Raw genomic sequence first — 22,473 nt, 5'->3', positions numbered from 1 at the left:
ACCCCGAAACAGAGGACATCGCGCCGGGCAGTGAAGCGGGTTGTGATTTACTGGGACGACGACACTTCTGCCACAGAGAACACGATCGCGCCGAGGCACCCGGCCGGCGAACCCGCCGCCGAGCAGCGCCGCGCTGGGGCCCCCGGGGAGGTGACACCGAGAGCAGAGACCGGAGGGGTGCTCGCGGACCCCGGCACCGCTTTCCCTCCCGTCTCCCCCCGACACACAGACACAAAACAGAAACCCGCTGAGCCACGGCAAGGCAGGGAGCGAAAGGCAGGAGGTTTCGGACGGGCCCCACGGGCGTTGCAGCCACGCCGGAGGCGACGGCGTGCGATTCCCTCCGTAGGCACTTGATCCGCGGAGCTGCCACCGGCCGGATCCTGCCGAAAAGCCCGTCCTGGGGACCACCAAGCGGGGCCAGACGCCGCTGGGGCCGGGCAGCGAGGTCTGGGGGCGAGGGCACCCAGCTCCTTGTGAGGGGTGCGGGGCAGCGACGGCGGGCATCCCCACGCCTGCCGGGGTCCCAGGCGGCAGCTTTAAGGAGACTCACCCCCTCCGTGTCCCGGCCCGGGCCATCCCGGAGCATCCCCCATCACCGAGCCGGCCGCGGCGGCTGGGCAGGGTCGGGGCTGGAGAAGCGAGAGGGGCGTCGGGCTCCGAGACGGGGGCACCCGCATCGTCCCCTTTTCCTTCCCTGAAAGCCGAGGGGGTGTAGGACGCGCTGCACCCATGCCACAGCTCGCCCCTGAATGCAGAACGAGGGGACCCGACGACTCCAGGAGCCCCCAAAGTGTGTGTGTGGGGATGCGCGGTTTGCCGTCGGCTCCGGATCCACAGAGCTCTGGGCAGGTCCTAGGAGTTAGCCTGGGTCATTCGGGAGAACCAAGGGATCAGAAACCAGCTCACTAGTAAGCCCAGGAGGGCCGAGCTGCACGTGCCCCGGGAATAAACCCAGCTCTGGTAAAGTCCCGGCGACCAGAGGGGTGGTGGCGGGCAGGGAGCTGAAGAAAGGCAGAGAACAAGAGGTACGTTTTGCTCGTGAGCTGAAATACCTGCCGCTCTGCACCGGCTCTGCTCAGCAAAAAGCAAAAGATTTCATGCAAAGCAGATTCCTGCTGACGACGCTTTGCCTGGGAATGGAGGGGACGCTTTCCTCCACGGGAAGGTGTCAAAGAAAAGGTGCTTTGTCCAACGCCCTTTCCCATATTCCCACATTTCCCCAGTTTCCCAAGTCTTCGCAGCTGGATAGTTTTCAGCTCTTAGGCTCACACTCCCCTTCTTACCCGTCCCGCTTCAGCGGAGGAGCCAAAATCCCTACGCCCATGAATCAACTGCATTTCCTCTGATTTTTCTAAGCCCCCAGACAAAACCAGTCTAAGTCCAACCAGAACTGGGGCCTTTCTTTCTCCAGCAGAAAATTAAAGATAAAAAAATTAATAAAAATTAAAAAAAAACCCACTGGAACTTCTATTTCCCCCTGGGAACAGCACTGACTTCTAGTAACAAGTGAGCTTTTGGTTGAAAAATGTCTGCTCCCAGCTTCTCCTCCCGGACTCCTCTTCTTCCCACCAGCTTCTGGAAGCTACAGTCCTACCGGCACCTTCGGTGCCCTCGGTCTGCTGTGAAACACGGCGGATAACGAAGCTCCCGGTAATTGCCCGGGTGTTGCTGGGCTGTGCTGGAGCCGGTGAAGGGACTCCGTGGTGAAAGCTGCCCGTCACGGAGAACAACTCGGCCGGGCTCCCGCGGAGCCGTGGTCCCCACGACGGGTCCGGGGACGCAATTTGTGTCCGGCCGCCTCTTGGCTTGAAGGAGCACGAATACAAGAAGCGGAGATGGGGAGAGCGATGGCTCCGTGTCGCCCCGGGGTTTGGGAGGGCTCTTCCCCTCTCTCTTCCCTTCAAGAGGGGTTGAGGCAAGGGCAGGTCTGGCCGCGGCTCCTGGGGTAGATGCTGCAGGGGCCCCGGTACGAGCCCACAAGCTCGGGGGGATTAGAGGGTCAGGCAGCCTTAGGAAGAGCAAGCTCCGCGCCGTTGGATTCAACGGCAGGTCCCTGCAGCTCAGAGCCAACAGATCAGCGCACGGGAGGCTCGTGTGGAGGAGGAAGGATTCGGCGTTTTGGCAGGGAACAGAATTCCTGTGTTATTTGAATGCAGGGGATCTCTACTCGGCGTGGAGCGCAGGGGCTGGTCCCTTCCTCCAGCCCCGGCGCCTCTGCTCTGCCTGCGAAGCTCCGAAGGCACGCCGTCAGCTTCGAGGGGTCTCGCAGGCTCCCGCTGGGATTGCCAAGGGGCTGAGGGAGCCCAGCACCGTGTCGATGTGATGGGCTTTGGTCCCAGCCTCCGACTGGCCTCGAGGCAAGGCGGCATCCTCCCGGCCGGACAGCGGGGTTGCTCTTTTGGATGGTCAGTCCCAGTCCGGATTTCCTCTGGTCCGTGAGACGAGCCTGTTGTCAGACATCCACCTTCGCCAAAAGACATCCGAGATGGCAGAAGCCAGGCGGGAGCCTCGGGGGGAGCGGCGACTCGCGGCTGAGGGACTGCAGCGGGGGCTCGGCAGTGATTCGGGGCTGGGAAGAGGCAGCCAAGCGAGGACGGGGCAAGCCCAGCAGGCATCGGGGAGAGCTGCTCTGGGAAGAGGGCTGGGAACCAGAAGAAACCGGGGTCAGAGGGAACTGCTGCAGCTAGAGGTGCTGCTCCAGTTAAAAGTAAATAGCATCCTACTGCGAGCGGCCGGCAGGTACCCCCCCGGGGCAAAATACCAACCGCGCGGCACAGGGCTGCGCCTGGGCTGCTCCCGTTTGCAGGGCTGGCTCTCAGAAACGCGCGCTGTCCCTGCAGCAGAGGAGCTGAGCTCCTTGGAGGCGATTCCTTGAGGACGGGTCCCTGCTCCTGCGCCCTCAGACAGCTGCCCAAGCCTCCTTCCTCATCCTCTTTACACGCTGCTTGGGTTGTAGCACAGCAGGTTGAACTCCAGGTTTTCATCCCAGTGACGGAGCAGGACAAAGAGCTGCTGGGCTGCGGCTTTCACCGTGGCTAGGCTGTATCCCTCCGGGAAGTCCTGTTCGCTCAGCCACAAGCTGGCCTTGGCGGCCACCAGCTCCCACTCGATGAAGTAGGAAGCCGAGCTGTGCTCCAGCCAGGCCAGGGCCACCGCCGTGGCCCACAGCATCCCCTCCGGCTCCGTCTGCTGCTGCAACTCGATGTCGAAGAGCAACGCCTGGACCTCGGAGCCGTCCGCCTCCGAGCCCCGGCCGCTGTCGGCTTGCCACTCGGCCAAGGCCGGCGTGCTCTCCGGGGAGGAGAAGCGGCGGATGGTGATGGCCGGCGGGGAGAGTTCTTTCTCGGCTTTCAGGGCTTTGGAGATGCTTTCTACTGCGCTGCCCGAGAAGTGGCGAAGGCGACCGGTGTCTTCCGCGTGGCTGCCGGGTCCCTCCGGCACCGCACCCAGGGCAACGTCTCTGGCGGTGGGACTCTTCCCATGCCCATCGGGAACCAGGAGCTGCCGGCCGGAGCCGAGGCTTTGGTGCTCTCCGGAGGGACTGGCCTTCTTGGTGCTGTAGGAGCTGGAGGGGCTGAGGGCCAGGCGGTGGCAGGTGAAGGGAGATGTCCACTTCAGCTTCTCCATGGGGATGTTGACAGCATCGCAGAAGGCCGAGTTCATGAGAAAGGCACCGCAGGCCAGCTGCAGAGACGCCTGCACATAGAGAAGCTCTGAGATACCAACCGCTTCTGGGAAGTTCAGGAAAGAGGCATGCATGGATGGAGCAGCTCTCCATCTCTGGGCGGACCATCGGGTACGGCCATCAGAGACAGCAAGGGGCAGGATCCAGGGGGATCCTCCTGCCCTCTGCTCCCCTGCGGCGACCATGCAACCCCGGCAAGACCCGGGAACGAGCAGCTCACCAGGGGAAGGTAGTCTATGTTCTCATTGTCGCCCTCGGAGCTGGCTTCGCTCACTCTGCTTGGAGATTTACTCATGAACCCTTTGGCGGCTCGAGTCAGCAGCCTGGTTTTATTGAGGGTCAGCCTGCAGGAGGACAAAAAAGGTGGCCATAACCTCCGTGCCCCTCCTGACACCCACCCTCCCCTCCAAAAACCATCCCGGGTCCCCAGACGCTGGCGTCACGCTTGGTCCCGGCTCTGGCCGCTAACCCTGGGGTGTCCCTCCTCTCTCCCTCGCTTATGTTTGCATCAGACCCACAGAGGTGCAAGACATCTGCCAAGGTCAGAGGATGGTCGAGCTGGCCCGTACCTGGCAGCAAACAGGCTCTCGATGGATTTTTGGGCTTGTGCAGAGGAAGCAGAGAGGCTCTGTAACGGCCCTGGGAAGAGACGCAAAGGCGGGGGTAAAACGAGGTGCTACAGGAGAGCAAAAGGGAGCGGAGTCTGCACGCTGGGACATGGTGGGGTTTGTTCTGCTGCTTTGCCAAAGTCCTTCCTCTCCCCTTCCCTCATTTTTCCTACGTGCATAACGAAATTCCCACACCTCCCAAAAACGAACCCGGGGGAAATCCATACCAAAGGCCTCATCAGGCTCTGTCCTGTGCACCCAGGAGTCAGGTCTTGTGCCCACAGACCCAACTTCAGGTCCTAAGGTTTTATTAAAAAAAAAAAACCCCAAAACGCAGCAGCAGAGCCCAAACCACGCACTCGATGAACCTGCGCCTCGCAAGTGCCGTCAGCTCTTTCCCTTACCTTCGGGGAGACCGCAGCGCTCCCAGCCAGCGGAGGAAGGGGTGCTGCAGGGCGACAGGCTGCTCTCCTCCGCATCTGCAACGGAGGAACCACATCAGCAATGCCACCCAGCCAAAATCGCCGTCGCGCCACCGCGCCGGGCTGCGGCACGGCCGCTCTCCCTCTCCGCGGCATTAAGGAGCCTGATCAGGGGCGATTCGAATCCAGCTGCAGATCTGACGATGCCGGACAGGGTCCAACCCGACTCGTCTTCACTAGCAGAGGATTTGGGGACAAGCGAGCGTCTCACATCCCCTTGCCTCTAGTTACACCCGGCTCCATCCCTCACGTTCTCTGCCTTATGCCCGCCGGTTAACTCCCAAGCGCTGTCAGCAGGCACTGCCTGTAATTTGGGAGTTTCAGGGGAAATTGCAGCTTCTTCCCCATTCAAGGAGATGGACTGCAGCCAGACACGCGTCTGGTTGAGCACCATGTTCAAAGAGGAAGGCAGAAGCAAAAAAGACCAGAGCAAATGTCCCTTCCCTAAACCACTGAGATCCGTAACACCAGGAAGGAGATAAAACCCCAGGGAATCTTACTCATGCCATAAAATCCATCGTCTCCATTCTGGCCGCAAGCTGACTGGGGACGTCCAGGGGAAAAGCCACGATGCCTTCTGTTTCCCGAGCTCAGGCTCCTCTGGCTGCCCGGCTTGGATGCTGCCCCTTGGCACGAGAGAAGGGAATTGCCGGCGTTAGAGAGGGGCTGGCACAGGCACGATGGCAGCGAAACCCACCGGCTGAGGAGCCTGCTCATCTCTGGGCATCCAGACCTAAGAGCAGACCTTTCGCCTGGCCGTGGGGAAGAGGTTCTTGCCACCAAGTGCGGCAGGCACGCCATTAGGCTCAGCCTCGGGTGTATCGGTCTGGTGCCGAATTGAGCTGTGGCTTCACAGGGTTTGCTCCGCGCGAGGTTTCTCAGGTGCCACCCTCCCTCCCGGGACAGCGTTTCACCCCTCTGCCGGCCCCGCGTTACCCATGTGGGGGTACTCGACGACAGTGGGCAGGTAGGCGTTGGTGCTCAGGTCCACCGGCATGAACGCCGTGTACTTGCTGATGACGTTGCTGGCCTTGCTGGTGTGCACAGCGTTGACCTGGTACCGCCGCCCGGACCCTGCCACGTGAGAGACACCAGGGTGAGAGCCCACGCGCCCGTGGCTCCCAGACCCACCTCCGTGCTTGGGCTCCGTGCCCAGCAGGGACTGTGTCCCTCCACACGCCGCCTACTCCTTCTCCTGCTCTTATTTCACACGCACAGACGCCCTTGATGGAGGAGAAGTTTGACAAGACCCAGGGACACGTGCAGCCCAGAGCCGTGACGGGCGGCTGCCATGGGACCCTCCGAGTTCGATGCCACCTCCCAGCTCCGAGTGTCCAACTCCTTCAAAATACCAGCTGTCCCCCAAGGTGCGAAGCGGAGGAGCCCAAAGGAGTGCGGGCTCGAGCGCGTTAGCGCGCGGCAAGGTTGCAGAGGCAGGAGGAAAGCGCAAGGCAGCTGGAGGGGGCTGTCGTTGGGGAGCTACGTGAGACATCGCCTGATATTTCACCGCTGCCTGCCCTCGTATTAGCTCGAGAGGCTGCTGGAGCCGCCGGAAAGCCCACCCCGCGGCAGGGCCGGCTCTGCCCGCAGCCCGCGCGCGGGCTGGCCGGGAGCTGTGCGTTACCGTGCTCGATTTCACACTCCTTCTCGGCGAGCTGCTCAAAGTCCCGGATGACCGACTTGGCTGCCAGGTGGTGGAAGGTCTCGCTCCACAGGTCTGCGTCACCGTCTGCCCGGCTCTCCCGCTCTCGGAAGAGAGGGAGGATATCGAAGGCGACTTCCCACTGCACGGGCTCGTTGCTCCTTAGCCCCTTCACCACCGCCTTGCAGAGGGCCCTGGGGGAGCGCGGGGAGCCGCGGGCAGTGCCGAAGTCCGTGTCCTGGGGCTCCCAGTCGGAGGAGGTCTCCGTTTCAAACGTGAAGGAAGGATGCTGGGCAGACTCTGCAGAGTGGGGAGAGGTGGATAATTACGCACATCTGTGGGAGCTGAATTCCCCACTGCCACCAAGAAACCATAATTAATACTTCCTAATTTTCACAGAGTGGCAGAGAACGCGATGCGACGCCACCGGCACCCCGGCACGGACAGGCGCGGCTGGCCGTGCCTCTCCCTCTCCCTGGTTACCCAGATCCCCGAGGCTCCGGCCGTCCGACGAAGACCGCAGGCTCGCGCTGGCATCGAGCGGTCCCAAGCCCGTTCCCGGAGCCGCTTGCTGCAGCCCGTCCAGTACTGGCGGGGAGTCGGCGTCGTGGCAGAAGGACACGCAGCTCCGGTGGAGGAGGGATGGCCGCCGGGCGCCCGCGCCGCGGATCCTCGTGGCGGAGACAAGCGAGCTGGCTGCGAAGGGCTGAGGGCAGAGCGCACGTTGGGGCTGGAGCCGGCTGCGGCCGATGGCACGGACCTGCTCTGTCCCTCCTGGTCCCGCCGGCTCCCCGCCCGACCCCAGCGTGAGACGCGATCGTGCAAACACGCGGGTCCCGCTCTGCTCAGCCCCGGCCGGGATCCGTGCTCAGAGCCCTCCATCGGACCTGCGGGGTGTCCCCGAGGGACCCTGGCCCCGGGGGCTCCTTCCCCAGACAGGCAGAGGGTGAGATATGAGTTTCATCCCTCCAGACATTTTAATGACTTCACTTGGGAACCAAAGGAAAGAAGACAGAAAGATCAAGGACCAGTTGCCTAGTAACGAAAGCAGAGAGGCGCAGGGATGGGGAGAAGGGAATTTTTTTTTTTAATTTTTTTTTTTTTTTTATAAGACTGTTTCTCCACTTTCTGGAGACACGGATCCCCCCTCCAGCATCTCCAGTGCCGCATCCCGCACGGACATCCCACTCTGGGGCTAGCAGAGACACCGAGCTCTGGCTCTTCCCCCGGGGCTGTGGGAAGGTCCCCCTAAATCCGACTTTGTGTCTTCCCAGCACAACATCGGTAAGGGACAGAGGTGGCAAAAAGCGGTGGGTCTCAGCGCTGGATGGAAAGATGCTTTCTCTGGGTGGCAAGCAAGAACATGGCCTCCATCACCACCCAGTTTTTGATGCTCTGTGAGACCACCAGCAAAAACGGGAGGCAGGAGCTACTTACCAAGCTAGGATTGAGATATTTAAAAGCAAGCCAGTCACAGAAGCCCCTGCCAGACCCTTTCCATTCCAAACCTGCTCCTTCTCCTATCTGAGCTCTCCTCCCAGCCAGAGTAATCCGCCTGGGAACGGAGCCGGGGGTTTAAGCTGACCTTTCCTTCACAGCACGGCGCGCGCGGAGACGAGCTGCAGGCTCACATTCGCACCCCCGAAAATGTCAAACCCTGGCAGCCGGACTGGGAGCTGGGAGAGCCGCTGGGAGCCCTCGCAGCACGAGGGATGGCAAAACCAGGCTGCAATTAATTAAGACCGGGTTGCACGCTATTAACCATTTACTGCCCTGCAGAAGGGAGTCGTTTCCATCCCTGCCTTCACGCTGAGCATGCTGCGGGCAGGAGGATGCTCTGCGGACCTCGGCGATGCAGGCGAGGTCACGGGTACTCCTCAAACCTCCCGCCGCGTGCCCTTGGCCAGGCGATGCTGTTCACCACCCTCACTGCTGCAGCTGGAGGGTGGAGGTCCCGTTGTCCCTGTGGAGCTCTGGCCCTTCTTCCCCTTGGCCCCCTCATCGCATCTCCGGCCCCGCTTCACCCAGCCGACCTCTAACCCACCACGGAAGAGGAACGAAAGCCCCAAACATCCCCCCCCAGCTCCGAGTTTCCATGGGAACAAAAGTGCTGCTGGTCCTCCCAGCTCTGCGGATGCTGATTTCGGAGCCGAGCATCCTGGCAATGCCGAGGATGGGATTAAACCGTCTCCACCCTTTAGATCAGCCTACAACGCTTCCCAAATGCCACCTGCTCCCTGCTGCGGGCAGGGGACACAACAGCGCTCGGCAGATGTGTCGTCACGCAGGTCCGCGTCTCAGCCTGACGCAGAGCGGCACAGGCCACTCGGAGGAAGGGGAGAGGAATTTAGCAAAGAAAAGCCGGGCTCCCATGCGGGATGTCAGGGCGGCACTCTGCTCCCTGCTCGGCTCGTTTCCTGCGTGTTTGTGGTGTGCTGCAGCACAAAGCACAGCTCTGTGTGTGTGTGTATATATATATATCTATATCTCAGGACTAGTGTGAACCAGGCTCTTTCCCTTATCCATCCGAGATTTTCCTGCCTCCACCTGCAGGCAAAGCCTCTCCTGGGGTCCCGTACCTGGAAATCCAGCTGCCAGGGCTCGGGGCTGACCTGCTGCAGGTCCTGCAGGTGGGTTTTCCGAAGGGGGTTTTTCACCAGCGCGGTGCCGGGATCGCTGGCCGTGGGCACCTTCTTGCAAGGCTCGCGGTCGGCGATTTGGGTGGTGCTGTAGGCCCGTCTCCTGGAGGAAGCCTTCACGTCCGTTCCTGCACGGCGGGAGAGAGGATCAGCTCCGGGGACGAGGATCAGCGGGACCTGCCAGCACCCCCCGCCCTTGGCTCAGGGTGGGCAGCAGGGAGCCCAGCCCTGCGGTCCTCCCAGGGCCGAGGGTCCGCGCTCAGCCCTGCCTGGTTTTAAGCGAAGCAACAAAACCACAAAAGGAAATAAAAGCCTACACTCAAAACTCCTGGGGATGTCGGGAGAGCAGGTTGGGGAGGTTTTGTCTGAGCAGTTTTTAGCCAGAAAAAAGCCTGACTGCGTTTCCCCAAGCCTCCCTGGAGAAGGCAAAGGCTTTGCTAATGAAATTTCATTAGCACAGACATTCTCCTGTCAGAGCAAGAGCAAAATTTCACTTGGAAAGGCATAATTTCTCATTGTTTTTGACAAGGTTGAGGGGATGCACAGCACAGCTCCTCTCTGAATATAAGGGAAGAACACCCCACGAGTAACAGAGGTTTCCTTGTCACGTGCGAATGCAACCAGCTCCGGGGTGCAACCAGCCGCCTTATGCTGCGTGTTGCTGCCACAAACGCCCAGCCAAGCTGCGACAGCGAAGGGTGACACCCGAGGGACACGGCTTGGCATCCATTTCCCCCTCTTCCCGACCTGGAACTGCAACTTCAGGGCTTGCAGGGAAGCGACTGCTTTGCAGGTGCAGGGACAATCTAGCCGGGCTACCCATTTGCTCACTCCTCTCCTTCTCCGTACGCCGGAGCTTGCGAAGCTTGTAAATACTTATGTGGCCAAAGCTAGAGCTGCTTTGAAAATCTCCAGGGAAGCCAGTTCTCCAGGGCCTCCCTCGATTTCCTGACAGGTTTGGACAAAATGCCCAAAGCAGGCAGACTCGCTCAAGCCTCGGGAGACCTGTCATCCCTCCTGCAAACCCCTGCGGGCTCTTTGCAGAGACACAGCCAAAGAGACTTATTTGTCAGACAAGCAAATGGGCAGAGGAGCGACAGAAGCTTGGTGAGCAAGACAGGGGCATCACGCCCACGCTTGCAGAGAGGAAAACCTGACCGGTGTCCGTGTCCGACTCTCCCCCGGGATCTCTGCCCACCACCGGGCGACCGGGGGCACGCTCGGCGGGGCAGCAGCCCTCCGAGTCTCTGGAGTGGTTCCAGCTCTCCACGCCTGTTCCCTCCTCCTGGGAGTGAAAGAAAACAGAGCTGCCCGACTCCTGGGAACGCATCGTGCTGTAACGTCGCCTCTTGTCCTGGGGGGAAAGCAGAGAGAGGGAATGGGTCCCACCACCGCATCCGTCAGCCGGCTCCCAGCCGAGAGGAGCCGCTGCTGGTGCGCCAGCACCCATATCCACTAAGTTCCCCTTTCTCCCCAACGTCTCACCCTACGTCTCCCTTGAGGACAAAGTGAGAAAGCAAGAGACACCTTCTGCACGCACAAAGAGCCGAGATGGCCGCTTGTGTAGGTGCACACCCACAGCCCCCGCTCCCGGGCCAGCCGGCGCAGCGCGGACTCACAGATCTGGGGTTGGAGATGTACGGGGAGGTGTCGCAGACGATGCCGTAGCCGACCAGGCGGTCACCAGGGAAGAGGCAACTGGTGCTGACGGGGGAAACCAAGACCTCGGTGGTCTCAGGAAAGACCCACTCCACGGACACGTCGCTCAGGACCGGCGCCATCGCCTTCTTCAGCGACTTGATCATCTGGGGCAGAAAGCGGAGGGGAGCGGTTATACAGCGACTGGGCGTTGTGTACGCCACGGTGCGCGCGACGTGCCTTGGAGGGAAGGGGAAAATTTCCCCAAACAGCTGATTCCTACCTTCTCCTGACCTTAGATGGGAGCCTGCTCCCTCTTAGACCACTCTGACACACACCCCAGCACCCCCAGCCCCTTGGCACGGCTGTACCACGGGCAGCAGAGCAGATAATATCTGTGAATATCTCATGGACAAACCTACCAGGGAGCCATCCACAAGAGCTTCCCTGCACACCAGGGGAAGAGAACACCGGATTTAGAGGCAGAACAGCTCGAATATTCTCTATTGTTCGCTGCTTTTTCACAGGCTCGGGAAGACACACCAGGCTGTGTTTTATAAGGCCATTAATTGATGCCTCAGACTGCTGAAGGCACCGAGCTGCACAGCCTGCAAAGCTCTTTATTAATAGCTCTATGTGAAAAAAAACCCCAACACCTCCCTTCACCGTTTTTGCTTTTAATTTACATCAGAAATGCTGATGCCGTTCTGACTTAGAGAGGTTTTTGTGTGCTCCAGGTTCTTGCAGAGGGGTGGACCGCTGAACTCCTTTTGAGATAAGAAGGTAGGAGCCAGCTTTTGGAGAGGTATTTAGGAGCTAAAGAGCCCATTCTCTCCGGGTTTCGTCATCCAGCGGGTGACGGGCGAGGCACCGTGCTTTCACCGGGGGACAGAGCCGTTCTTACGCCGTATTCGAGGCACGTCGGTTTACTCGGTCTTCGTGGGGAGAGTGGAAATGAAGAGGCTCCCCTCTTTGCTTCCCCTCTTTGCTTTCCAGCTGGCTTAATAGGCAAAGCTGTCGCCGCGTCTTCCTCTCCCTCGAACCCCGGGTACTTCTCGCCTGAGCAACGCCAGGGCTGAGCCTGACTTCAAAACTAATTGGCTGCTTTGATGCCGGTTCCTCTGCCCTCGCCGGTGTCTGAGGCAGCAGCTGCCTTTGTAGCCAAAGCTGCCGTACCGCGGCCGTGGCTTCTCCCCGTCCCTGCGCAGAGGGTAAACGCACCCTCCCGCTCCCTCTGGCAGCCGGAGATGAAGGTGCTCCTTCCTCCCCTCCCGCTCGCCCGCCTGCTGCCGGGCGGGCGTTGGAAAGGCAGCACCAGGACGGGGAATAAGACCCGCTCGTGAGCCGTGGCCACCGCCTCGCTGAACCAGAGCGTCGCTGGAGCCTTGCGAGGCGGTTCCCTGGGAGCGGGCGGCCGTACCTTGGGCTGCAGCCTCTCGCCCTCCGCCAGGAACTCGGCGATGCCCCTGGACACAGCAGCCAGCCCCCGAACCAGCCTCCTGCAGGCGTTTGGCCCGATGCCGAAGCTGTAGCACCTGCGAAGGGACAGCGAGCGTCAGGGTCGGGGGGGGACAAGCCATCCCAACCCCCAGCCCCACGCCGCTCACCCACTCCCCGCGGGCAGAAGACACCCCCTCCCCAGCTTTATCCCCCTGCTATGCGGCTGCCCAGCAGGTCCGGAGGAAAATAAACCAGCTCCTCTTTTAGGTGCCTGGCAGGGGGGCTGGGAACCGGCATCCCCCCCTGCTCAGCAGACCTCAAACCCCTTCCCCAAAGAGCAGCCTTCAGCTGCGATGCTCAGGGGCTCCCCGGCAGGACCCCAAGCCCCCCCTCCTCTGCAAAGACAAACAAGCTGCTGTGCCGCCAGCTCAGCTCTTTTCCCTGCTGAGTGTCTGGGGTCGATAGCACTAAAGTCCCAGTCATTATCTCTGCTCACAATTAAACGTTTTCTCGAGGAACGAGGAACCAGGCGAGGCTGCTCCCCTGGCTCCCAGCTCCATGAGTCAGGGTTTGGTTTTGGCTGAAGGCTGCAAGCCCAGAGCCGACCTGGAGCTGGGCAGGGAGGGCAGGAATGAGCGGTGCCTGGTGGGGATGGATGCGGTGGGAAGCCGGGAGGGATGGCTGGGATACGGTGGATACTGAGGAAGAAACTACCTTCAGCAGCAAACTGCATCTGCACGAGGGGCTTTTCTCTGAGAGGTTTTTAATCCCCAACTGGCTGCAACCCTTAGGTCAGCCTCACACCTTCTTAAGTAAGGCTCTGGTCTTCTTCCGAGACAGGGGCCATGTGCCTGGCTCCGCGGTGCGCCGGGCGCTGCCCTCCAGGGTCACCCGAGACCACGCTCCGACGCCGGCTGCGTTTAGCCCACCACCACAGCTCTGCAAGAGCGAGGGACGGGTTGCCCTCCACAGCTGGGAAGCAGTTAGACCTCCAGTAGGTAAAAAAGGACAGCTTCCCTGGAAACACCTGAAGTCTGAGGGATGGAGGAGGAATCAGGTTTTCTTACATTTTTCTTACGTTTCATGGCCCTTAAAGAGGCAGAGGATAAACCAGAGCAGCCTGCCATCAGGGCTGGGGAACCAGGCTGGGAGCTCGACACACAAATTAGCTGCTTTTTACATTGCTCCCTTTCAGCATATTCAATTCTGCACAGCCCCATCCTGGAAGCAGCTGGGGCCAGAGCCAGATGTGCTTTAAAAAAATAATAAATTAAAAAAAAAAAAAACGGCAACGAAGATTGTTCGTGTGTCAATCTCTCCTAGCAGGAAGCATCAGATGGGAGCCTGTGAAGTTGTCAGCCCAATTATCCTGCTTTTGATTGTTTAAAAAGCATCTGAACTTCTGGGATCTGTTCCAAACCCTTTGAGGTTCTCCCATGGCTCATACCAGCAAATGTCTCCTGCCTCTCTCTCTGAAGCGGGGACGTCTGTGGGACGGGGCCACGTTCAAGGCGAAGCACGTCCCCCGCCACGCCAGGCTTGCCGTCCCCGCGGCGGCGCGCCCTGCTGCCCTCCGTACCTGGTGGAGCAGGAGTTGTTTCGCAACAGCTCCAGGACCTTCCCCGTGTTGCCGATGGCCCCGTCCGTCAGCAGGAAGAGCAGTCGGGGATGGCCCCTGTGGATGGGCTGCCGAATGACCCACTTCAAAGGCGATAAGATGTTGGTGCCACCCATATCGGCACGGATCCTCCTGATGCTCTGGCAGGCGATGGCCAGGCTCTCCTGCCCGAAGGAGCGGCAGAACGGTCGGCCTCCGCACCAGCACCCTCCGAGCACCGGGGGAACGCGGATCCCCCTTCACCCACCTCGCAGTAACTCTGACTGGCCGCAAAGAGGGTCTTGAAGGTGGATCCAAACCCGATGACGTTGAAGAGACACGCTGGCATCAGGCTCTTGAGAATGACCAACAGCGCATCCTGGGGGGTGGAAAGCAAGGAGACATCAGGCACGCCGGGTTTCTCCCTGGCTGCCCCAGCTTCACCAGTAAAAGCTCTGCCCGGGTCCTGCCTTGCCATCACACCCTACTCCCACCCGCATTTGTCTGCGTGCCTTTGATAATGAAACAACACCTTCTTTCAGGTGCACCGCGTGTGAAACCACTTATGTGAACTCCCTTAATGATGTTTGGGTCCCAAAGCAGTGAGGAAAACGGGGAGCCTTGGGGGGAAGGGGGAAAGAGCTGAACTAATTTTACCGTTTGTTTTTAACTGATTAAATTTGTGCTTGCAATACGGTACTGCGGCACGGAGCTAGTGGGTGAGAAGCAGAGTGTGAAATTGAGAAGTGCGACACGCAAAGCATTTCAATGTCCAAACTTGCAGAAAATAAACAAACAGCTTTAAGTTACACAAAAGGAAAAGCCTCCCCCATCCCCAATTTTCTTGTATTCATAGCTGGCATCAATTAAAATAACTGGGAGAGGCAGTTTTAGGCTATTTTCTTTCCCAGAGGTGGTTATCTAACTTGCCTATTTCTGGTCTTTACATAAGAGAAGAGCAATCTGAAGCGCCTCGGGCGTACGTGATGGCCGTGGACAACTCCAGGATGGAGCTTGCGTTAGCAGCAACCGGCAAGAGCTACCCTGAGCTTGCAGGGGCAGCGGGAGCGATTAGCGGTGCGGGAGGGGGAAGCCGGTTTAAAGCGAAGCGCTGGCGGCGTTCAGGAGCAGCTCGGGGCTGGCGGTTCACGCGCCGATGACGGCAGACTCCTGCCTAGGGCAGCAGAAAGCCTAGAGCCAGCCCCAAGAGAAGAGCTGTCAAGGTCAATCGAGCGACCGCAGAGGGTGGGCGCTGGAGCTGCGCGCAGAGAAACCCCCCGCCTGGGCAGAGCCGCGGGGAGAGGGGCGGCAGGTCAGCCCGGTTCCCCGCCCCGTAAGACTCGGCGGCGCAGCGGAGCCGGAGCGAATCGGCGAAATGACGTAGGAGAACAGGGCTGCCCTTCCACGGGCTCCCGAGGACTTTAAGCCGAGCTGTTATCTCAAACCTACGAGAACATATTTCTACCGCTGCTTCCCAGATGGCTCCTGGGATGCTGGCTCTTCTCAGCGCTGGCATCCCATCTCAGAACTAAATACCAGGGGGGAAAAAAAAAAAATTCTAAATATTTCTGTTAAAGCACTTCCCAAAGTGGGCAACTGACGCCTGCTTTCTGCTTCAGCAAGAGGAAAGATTTATTGCTTCTTGTGGTAAATATTGATCTTGATCCTGTTGCACTCGATATCCATATGGCAGCTCAACAAGGAGAGATGTTTGCCTCCAGGGAAGACAATTCCCAGTTGCTAGTCTCGTTTTGCCAGCCATCCCGCCCGGCACGGGCACCGTCACGGGCCTGGCTCTCCTCCCCGGCTGCACCAGGATGGGAAAGGAAACCAGCTGCAGGAAACTTAAACCCCTGAACTTTCCACCCCAGCCGCGTTGGCCGAGTGCCCCGGGGCTCGGCGGCGAAGCCTCGTCCTGCCGGCTGCAGGCAGCCAGCCCGCGCCGCGCCGTCCCCTCCCCGCTTGCGTCTCTGCCGGCGCCGCCGCGCTGCGGCTCGGCTTTCCCCGCTGCGCTGGTCCGAGCCTGCCGCGCCGCTCAGCCAGCCAGCCGAGGAGGGGGCGAATGTCTCCAGCCAGCGTAATGCACCCAAACCCACTCAGAACGGCCCCGGCTGCGAGGTCTCTGACATTTGCAAGTCATAAACAAGGATGGGGGACTCGAAAGATGGACAGAGGCTTTCTCCCTTGAGGTATCTCCTCCGACATCTCCGCTGAACTATTTTTCCAGAAGGGGAAGAGCCTTTTTCTTGGTTTTACAGCCCTCCTGCGGATGGGAGTCCCAGGTCAGGACCTCTGGGAGAAGGGCTCTGTCCCTGCAGGGTCCCCATCCCCATGGGACAAACCCGCCTCCGCGGAAGCTGCAGAGACGGCGGTGCCCGGACCCGGCCACGCCACGAGTCAGAAAGCAAAAATCTGGCCCGGGGCAGAGATGCCCTCTGATTCCCAGGCTCCGAAACGTGCTGAGGGAAGGGGGTGCAGTATCCTGGCCCCTTTTATCAGAGCCCTGCTCCGCTCAGGAGAATGCGATATTCATCAAGCTATCGGGGCTCATCTGGCTCCAAAAATCAAGACAGAAACTTTTCAAAAGAGTTGTTGCCAGGGACTGCAGCTTCTCACCGAGACCTGCCAGCTGGCGGGCGTCGAACACCAACCTGGCCTCCAAAGTGCATTAGGCAGGGATAACGATAATTAAATAGTTAACGGACTGTTTTCCCCTTTGACGGACAGAGCGGTCCCCAGTGGGCTCTGGGCAGGAACCTCTCCGGATCCCTCGGGCAGCGGCACAAAGCCAAGCCAGCTGGGTAAGAGTCATACCCGACGGGGGAACCTCGGACCCACAAAATATCACGACGAGGCCTTTCTACAGCCCCTTTTTTATCCAGAGGTCTCAGCACACCTCTCCTAACCCTCCACCGGATTAGGAGGTCGGCACTCAGGCGTTCATCTGCCTTTGAAAAAGGGATGCGTCGCGTTCAAACAGCTTCTGCAGGTGCACCGGGGCACCCGTCAGCAAAGCGTCTCCTAACACATGGTCGGCACGTTGCCCTGAAGCGTCCCTTGGAGCTCCCTGGAGGTTTCCCATCCAGGCAGCGACCTGCCTCAAGCCCTCCCGGAGACTGGGAGAACTGGAGAAGGGATGCCCAACACGTGCACACCAGCAAGAAGGGGAAGGAAAGCATCTTTGCATTTGATGCGCTGATAGGAAGAAGAGGCACAGAACGGGGGAGAGTCAGCTGCGCTGCAGGTACCTAACAAGGCAACACGGTCGAGATGACTAAAGCTACAGCATATAATGACCCCCCATCCCCTCCTAATGAACGCTCATCAGCACTCGGCAACCCCCACCGCTCTCCAATACTCCTCCCTCGTCGGCACGCAGGCACTTCCCCTCCCGCCTGGTACCTTGACGCGGCTGATGTTCACGCCGCTCATGCTTCTGCTGCGGTCTACGAGGAAGATAAACTCTCCCTGGGCTTTCCGGAGGTCTGGCTGGACGGTCCTCAAGTCAGGGCAGAAGTTGAGCATGACGACGGGGTGGTGGGGGATGTCCTTGTTCAGCCGCTTCCGGATGATTTCCGTCTGCAAGAAAGAAGGAGAGAGCTCGAGAGGTTGATTTTTCTGCCCCTTTTCACTTAAGAGGAATCGGAGCAGGGCTGCGTGCCCGAAGGTGTAAGTGTGTGGCCTTTTGTGGGCAGGGACTGGCTCGTTCTGGCCTCCGTGGTCACAACACCCGAGTTCTGTCTCGGAGCGGAGCTGCTCCGTGGGTGGACGGGATCCCTGCCTCTTCCCAGCCACGGTCACGCTTTGCCCGGGGGACAAAGGCTGGCAGAAAGCCTAAACCAGGGACCCCGGCACACACGGAGCAGCTGCACGCTCGGATGAGGGCCTGGAGAGGAAATGAAAAGATCTGGCCCTAACGCAGCACCTTGCGAAACTGAGTTTCCAAACGTTTCATTAAAGCCCTCCCGAAAACGCGGTTCATGAGCGCAGTTTGGTATCGCACCGAGGCACATCGGTCCGTGGTCACTCAATAACGAAGTGCCAGATACAGCCCTCAGCAAGCTGTATTCACCGCTTCGATTCAGTCCCGCTGCCTCTGGTTTGCTCTTTTTTCTGCCCATTTCTTTTATCATTTTTCTTTGTACGGATTGAAACGCTTTGGAAAGCCGAACGGGTCGCTCAGGCCGTCATTTGATGGGAACCCACATGATATATGTCTCCGTCCTGCACATAGCTCTAATGGCTCTCTGCATTTTGCCTCATTCTATTTCAAGTACCGATCTTCATTAAAAACACGGTAAAATTAAGCTGGAAAGAAAAGCAGGTTTATAACCTGCTGTTATGTGTGTATAGTCCCGGGTTCCCGGGCTCAGCTGCAGAGAATCAGCGCATCGCCGCTTCCGAGGGAGCTCCGGGACCCCACGTCCGCGCTGCCCGTGGCCTTTCATCCCCGGGTCTGCGGTGTGCAACGTGCTCGGCAATAAGCAGCTGGGTCCTCAGGGTCGGTCTTTGCCTTTTTATTTTTTCCCCCTCTTTCCGAGGCTGCTGTTTCTTGCTGGTTTCACCAGGAGTAAACCAGACCTCAAATAACCGGGCTTGTTTTCTCCAGCCGTGAGTCGCTCTCGTGCTTTGGGGTATAAATTAACCAGTCGCTGGGAAATCCAAGGGCTTCTCCCATCCCCGTTTTCCTCCAGCCTTATGACATTGTTTTGCTTAACGGCTTTCCCAGCATGGATCTTTATCACATTTCAGGATAGAAATGGGGATCTTTGCTGGCCTGAGGACCGAATCGTGGCCCCGGACATACCCGCAGCATTCCCTGGGATGCTCCTGGGAACCCAAGACATAAAATCCCCATGTGATCGGGATGAGCCTGTAACATGGCTTTCCCACTGAGTTCAGAGTGAATTTTACAGGCGAGACTTCATGAAACAGCCTCAGAGCTGCTGCTACAGGTCAGCCAGAAAAGCAAGCACCTCACCCACACCACCTCCTCCCCTCCCCTCCCTTCCCCTTCACCCGTTATCCAATTACAGTAAACTAATCAGATCTTGTTGACCGAGAGTTGATTCCAGCGTGCATTCGTCCCCGCTGCTCCGCTAGCTGACGGGCATCCGAGGCTTTTGCATAACAAACCGAGGGATGAGAATTAATTATCATTTACTGCTGAAATCTCTGGGCTGATTCATTTAAGCCGAGAGGTGCCCAGTGTCATGCTCTGAGCAGCAGCAGTTCTAGCCCATAATCTACCCCAGATATTCGGAGCGTTTTCTCTGCTTCTTTCCCTTCTCCATGCAATTGCTTCCCAGTCCTCCTGGGGCAGAGAGGTGGGTTTTCCGCAGGGAAACGGCTCTGGAATGATCCCCCGCCCCGGATAATCTGACGTGCTAAAGACACAGAAATAATTAGAGAGACATCTGAGCCGTAACGTGGGAGTTTCATTTCGTTCCACCTGCCACACGCTGAACACAATCGAAGGAGACGCCTGCGTGGGCACGCGCGGTCCCGATCCCTGCATGGCGCTGCACGGGAAGGCGAAGGGCAAAAGGGACGAGAAGAGGGTTGACGCGTCTCCGGTGAAAGGCGAAATCGCGGCAGCACGGAGAGGCACCTCTGCCAAGCCGGGGGCCCGGGCTCAGGCATGTGGAGAATGAGTTTTAGGGGAAATGAGCATCCCCGGTCGCAAAGGAGAACACCGGTGCGTGTCAAACGGGGAGCTGACACAGTAAGCCCGGGGCTGGGGTTACGCGAGTGCGACGTATGCCTTCGGCGAAGACGCCCACCCAGGGAATTCGGAGGGCTCTGACCGCTCCACCCCTCTTCGCTGGTCCCAGAGACGCTGCTGCGGCAGCTCAGAAGTGCTAGTCTGTCACTCACCGCTTCAGAACTGCTGAAAGACGAGGCACAAACCTCAGAGCAGATATTTTTCTATTTGCTGATCAGCAGAACAAAGAGAAGTTTCTCCTACCCTGTCTGCAGTTCAGCTCATTATGCCAAGCAAAATCACTTATTTCTCTCTGACAGCTATCCAGAAACTGTAAACATTTACTGAGCAATTAAAAGAATATTTTATTCTATGTCACTGCAATAATTATAATACCCTTAATGCTATAACAATGTGCCTATCTAATTATGCTCTGCTAGACTAGTACTAATTATACACACAATAACCATCTCAGAGCTTCTTCCACACTCGGTGTATCAGAAGCACTGCAGAATTTTCCCCTCTTCCTCCACACGAGCCCCTCTCCGAGGGAGGATGCTGCAGAGCTTATTGGGCCGGTGTCATGTCTGGTACCGCAAGCAAGCGAGCAATCACTCACTTGCACAGCTCCCATCCCAAGGAAAGCCTCAGCTAACGCCTGCAGCTTTAGCTTCTCACCTTTTTCTCAGCACGGGGGTCCTTCTTCGTGCCTTTAATGAAATCGTTCTTCCCCTTCAGGTGTCGTTCGTACTCTGCAGGCGTCATATCACCTTCTTCCATTAAGACGTGAGGCATATGGGGCTCTGGAAATGCAGAGAACCGGGTGAAGAACAGCCTTAGCTAAACTTTAGGTTTGCAAGACATGCCTGCACCCTCGTTTCTGAAAACAGAGCGATATCTCTGGGCCTGGGCAGCATGGGCAACCTTGAGATGTTCGGGGATTATCTCCTCGGAAGCCTAACTCCTGACAACTTTTGCAAAACCAGAGCTAATCCAGCTGCCTCCAGCACTACAGAGGAGGACCCCAGGAAGGGGCAAGGCGGGCAGGGAGGAAGCCGAGCCCACCTACCACTTGGATGGATCAAGATCTCCACGGGTCTGTCGAAGGTGTGTTTGTTGGCCAGCGTGATCACGATGCTCTTGGCGGAGCGAGCGGAGGGGTCGGCGTCTGCTCGGATCTCGTGTGTGGGGCTCTCGACGCCTGCCCGGGGAAACCGAGGTGTGGTTAGGGACTGAGGTCGGGCAAGAGCAGGGAGAAGAGAGAGCAGGATGGCAGAGGACAGGAACCAACCACGCAATGCTTCTGCCGTGTCAACACCCCACGTTAACGTCAGCACTGTACTGGTAAATCCACCCCAGCACAGTTAACTTGCCAAAACAGACTCCACGCTGGGGCGGCAGAGGAGGAGGAGGGAGAGTGTGGACGTTGCCCTGGGGAGGCGATAAACCAGCCTGGCGCAGCAGGACGGCCCCGGAGCTCCTACCTGCCAGCAGGCACGGCCCCCGGATCTCCAGATGGAAGCTGAACTCGTACTCGAAGGGGTTGGTGGCCTCAGTCTCCAGCAGCTGAGCCAGGCAGAACCTGCTCCGCTGCTCCGGACTCCCCGATCCACAGTAGTGCTTGTCCCTGCCGGTGAGATGAACCCAAGTCAACACGGGGCATGTGTTATATCCGCCCCCGGGACTGCGGATCTGCAGGAGGTAAAGCCCCCAGCAGCTCTCCAGCCTCCCGCAGCAACAGCAGGCTTCTGCTCGGCCAGTCCCGCATCCCCCCACATCAGTCCCAGCCAGAGCCCGGCCCGTGGGTCTTCGTACGTTCGGAGCGGGTGGCTGGAAAGGCTGCTGGCGTTCTCCAGGCTGGGCTGGGGGACCCTGGGGACACACACCGCTGGCAGAAGGACCCTCACGGCCCCGCTGGGCAGCGTCTGCAGCTCAGAGGAGGTGCTGATGAAGACGGAGATGCTTTCCAGGGGAGGAATCATGCCCAGGTTAGCCACAAAAACAATCCTCTCCAAGTCCTCATCCATCGCGATCCTTCCTGCACAGAGAGGGGACCACGCCGGGGCAACGCGGTGTCACAGCCGTGGAACGCGCTCCTCCACAGGCCTCCCGCGGCCGCCCCAGCCCTGGATCGAACGCCCAGACCAGCCCTCGCCGCACACACCAGCGTTTCTCTAAGGAGCCCGAGCCCCGGCCCTCCGCACCGCTCCTTTGGCTGTCCAGAAGCACCAGTGCTTTCCAAAACGCATGGGATCACCACTTTTGGCAGACGCTGTAGGGCCACGAGCACCACAACCCAAGGCTCAGCCTTTCAACAGGAGTCCCCCCGACGCCATGGCGTACGACAGCCAGCCACCCCCTGCCTCCTCCCCATCCCTCTTCCCCTGCTTTTCTTCCCCACGTTCACTAAAACACCCCCGGCCCCCTCACCGCTTCCGTCGCGAGCTCTTCCATCGGGGAGGCTGCTGCTGTCGAAGTAAGTGTCGTCTATCTTGGCTTTGTCTTTGATCTGCACCGTCACGGCACGCCGGGACACGGCCGCCTCGAACCCAACGACGGTGGTGGTCTCGTCCAAGGGGTAGACAAAGAGACCTGCCAGCCAGAAGGTTTTTTAGCAACACCGAGCCCTTGCCTGGACCCAGAGGTCAGCTCCCTCTTGGCACTTCCATGCATGCTCCCGGGATATTTCACACTTCAAAAACTGTAGCCCTGGACCACTGAGGATACAGTCGAGGACACGATACGCGTGGCTACTCTTGCAGCAGGCTCCTAAAGGTTTAAGGAACGCACAGAGACCCAGCGCTGCAATATCCCTGGCTCTAAAGCTCCGGTAGTAGCTCTTGCACCGGGAGCTTCACCTCCCAAAACTTGCCTTCAAAAGCTTGGGCTTCTGGGTTGCGGTAGGTGAGCAAAGCTGTCATCCCGAAGGCATAGCCGCTGACGCATGACGTCACCTCTGACGCGGAGAGGGGGAGCGGGGAGCAGGTCGTCCGGTTAATCAGCCCTGGCATCTTCCCAGGGGTCTGTCGGTGACG

The 22,473-nt window shown here is 59.0% G+C and overlaps 1 protein-coding gene across 1 annotated transcript; it reads right to left on the bottom strand.

Moving 5' to 3' along the window:
* Nucleotides 1–2,717: 2,717 nt before the first annotated feature.
* VWA5B1 (von Willebrand factor A domain containing 5B1) lies at nucleotides 2,718–22,449 on the bottom strand (the record flags this gene model as incomplete). Its single annotated transcript, XM_082009363.1, has 21 exons — nucleotides 2,718–3,699; nucleotides 3,909–4,032; nucleotides 4,258–4,327; nucleotides 4,701–4,775; nucleotides 5,279–5,404; nucleotides 5,715–5,852; nucleotides 6,403–6,720; nucleotides 6,904–7,126; nucleotides 9,000–9,187; nucleotides 10,218–10,413; nucleotides 10,679–10,864; nucleotides 12,118–12,232; nucleotides 13,717–13,919; nucleotides 14,003–14,113; nucleotides 17,137–17,313; nucleotides 20,117–20,241; nucleotides 20,508–20,639; nucleotides 20,923–21,065; nucleotides 21,254–21,476; nucleotides 21,869–22,030; nucleotides 22,311–22,449. The coding sequence occupies 21 exons, from the start codon at nucleotides 22,447–22,449 to the stop codon at nucleotides 2,938–2,940; spliced, it is 3,936 nt and encodes a 1,311-aa protein (XP_081865489.1). The 3' UTR covers nucleotides 2,718–2,937.
* Nucleotides 22,450–22,473: the final 24 nt, after the last annotated feature.

The sequence above is a fragment of the Phaethon aethereus genome (assembly GCF_964289735.1).
Source record: "Phaethon aethereus genome assembly, chromosome: 21".
Classification (NCBI taxonomy): Eukaryota; Metazoa; Chordata; class Aves; order Phaethontiformes; family Phaethontidae; genus Phaethon; species Phaethon aethereus.
This window is presented reverse-complemented; position numbering and strand designations above follow the sequence as displayed.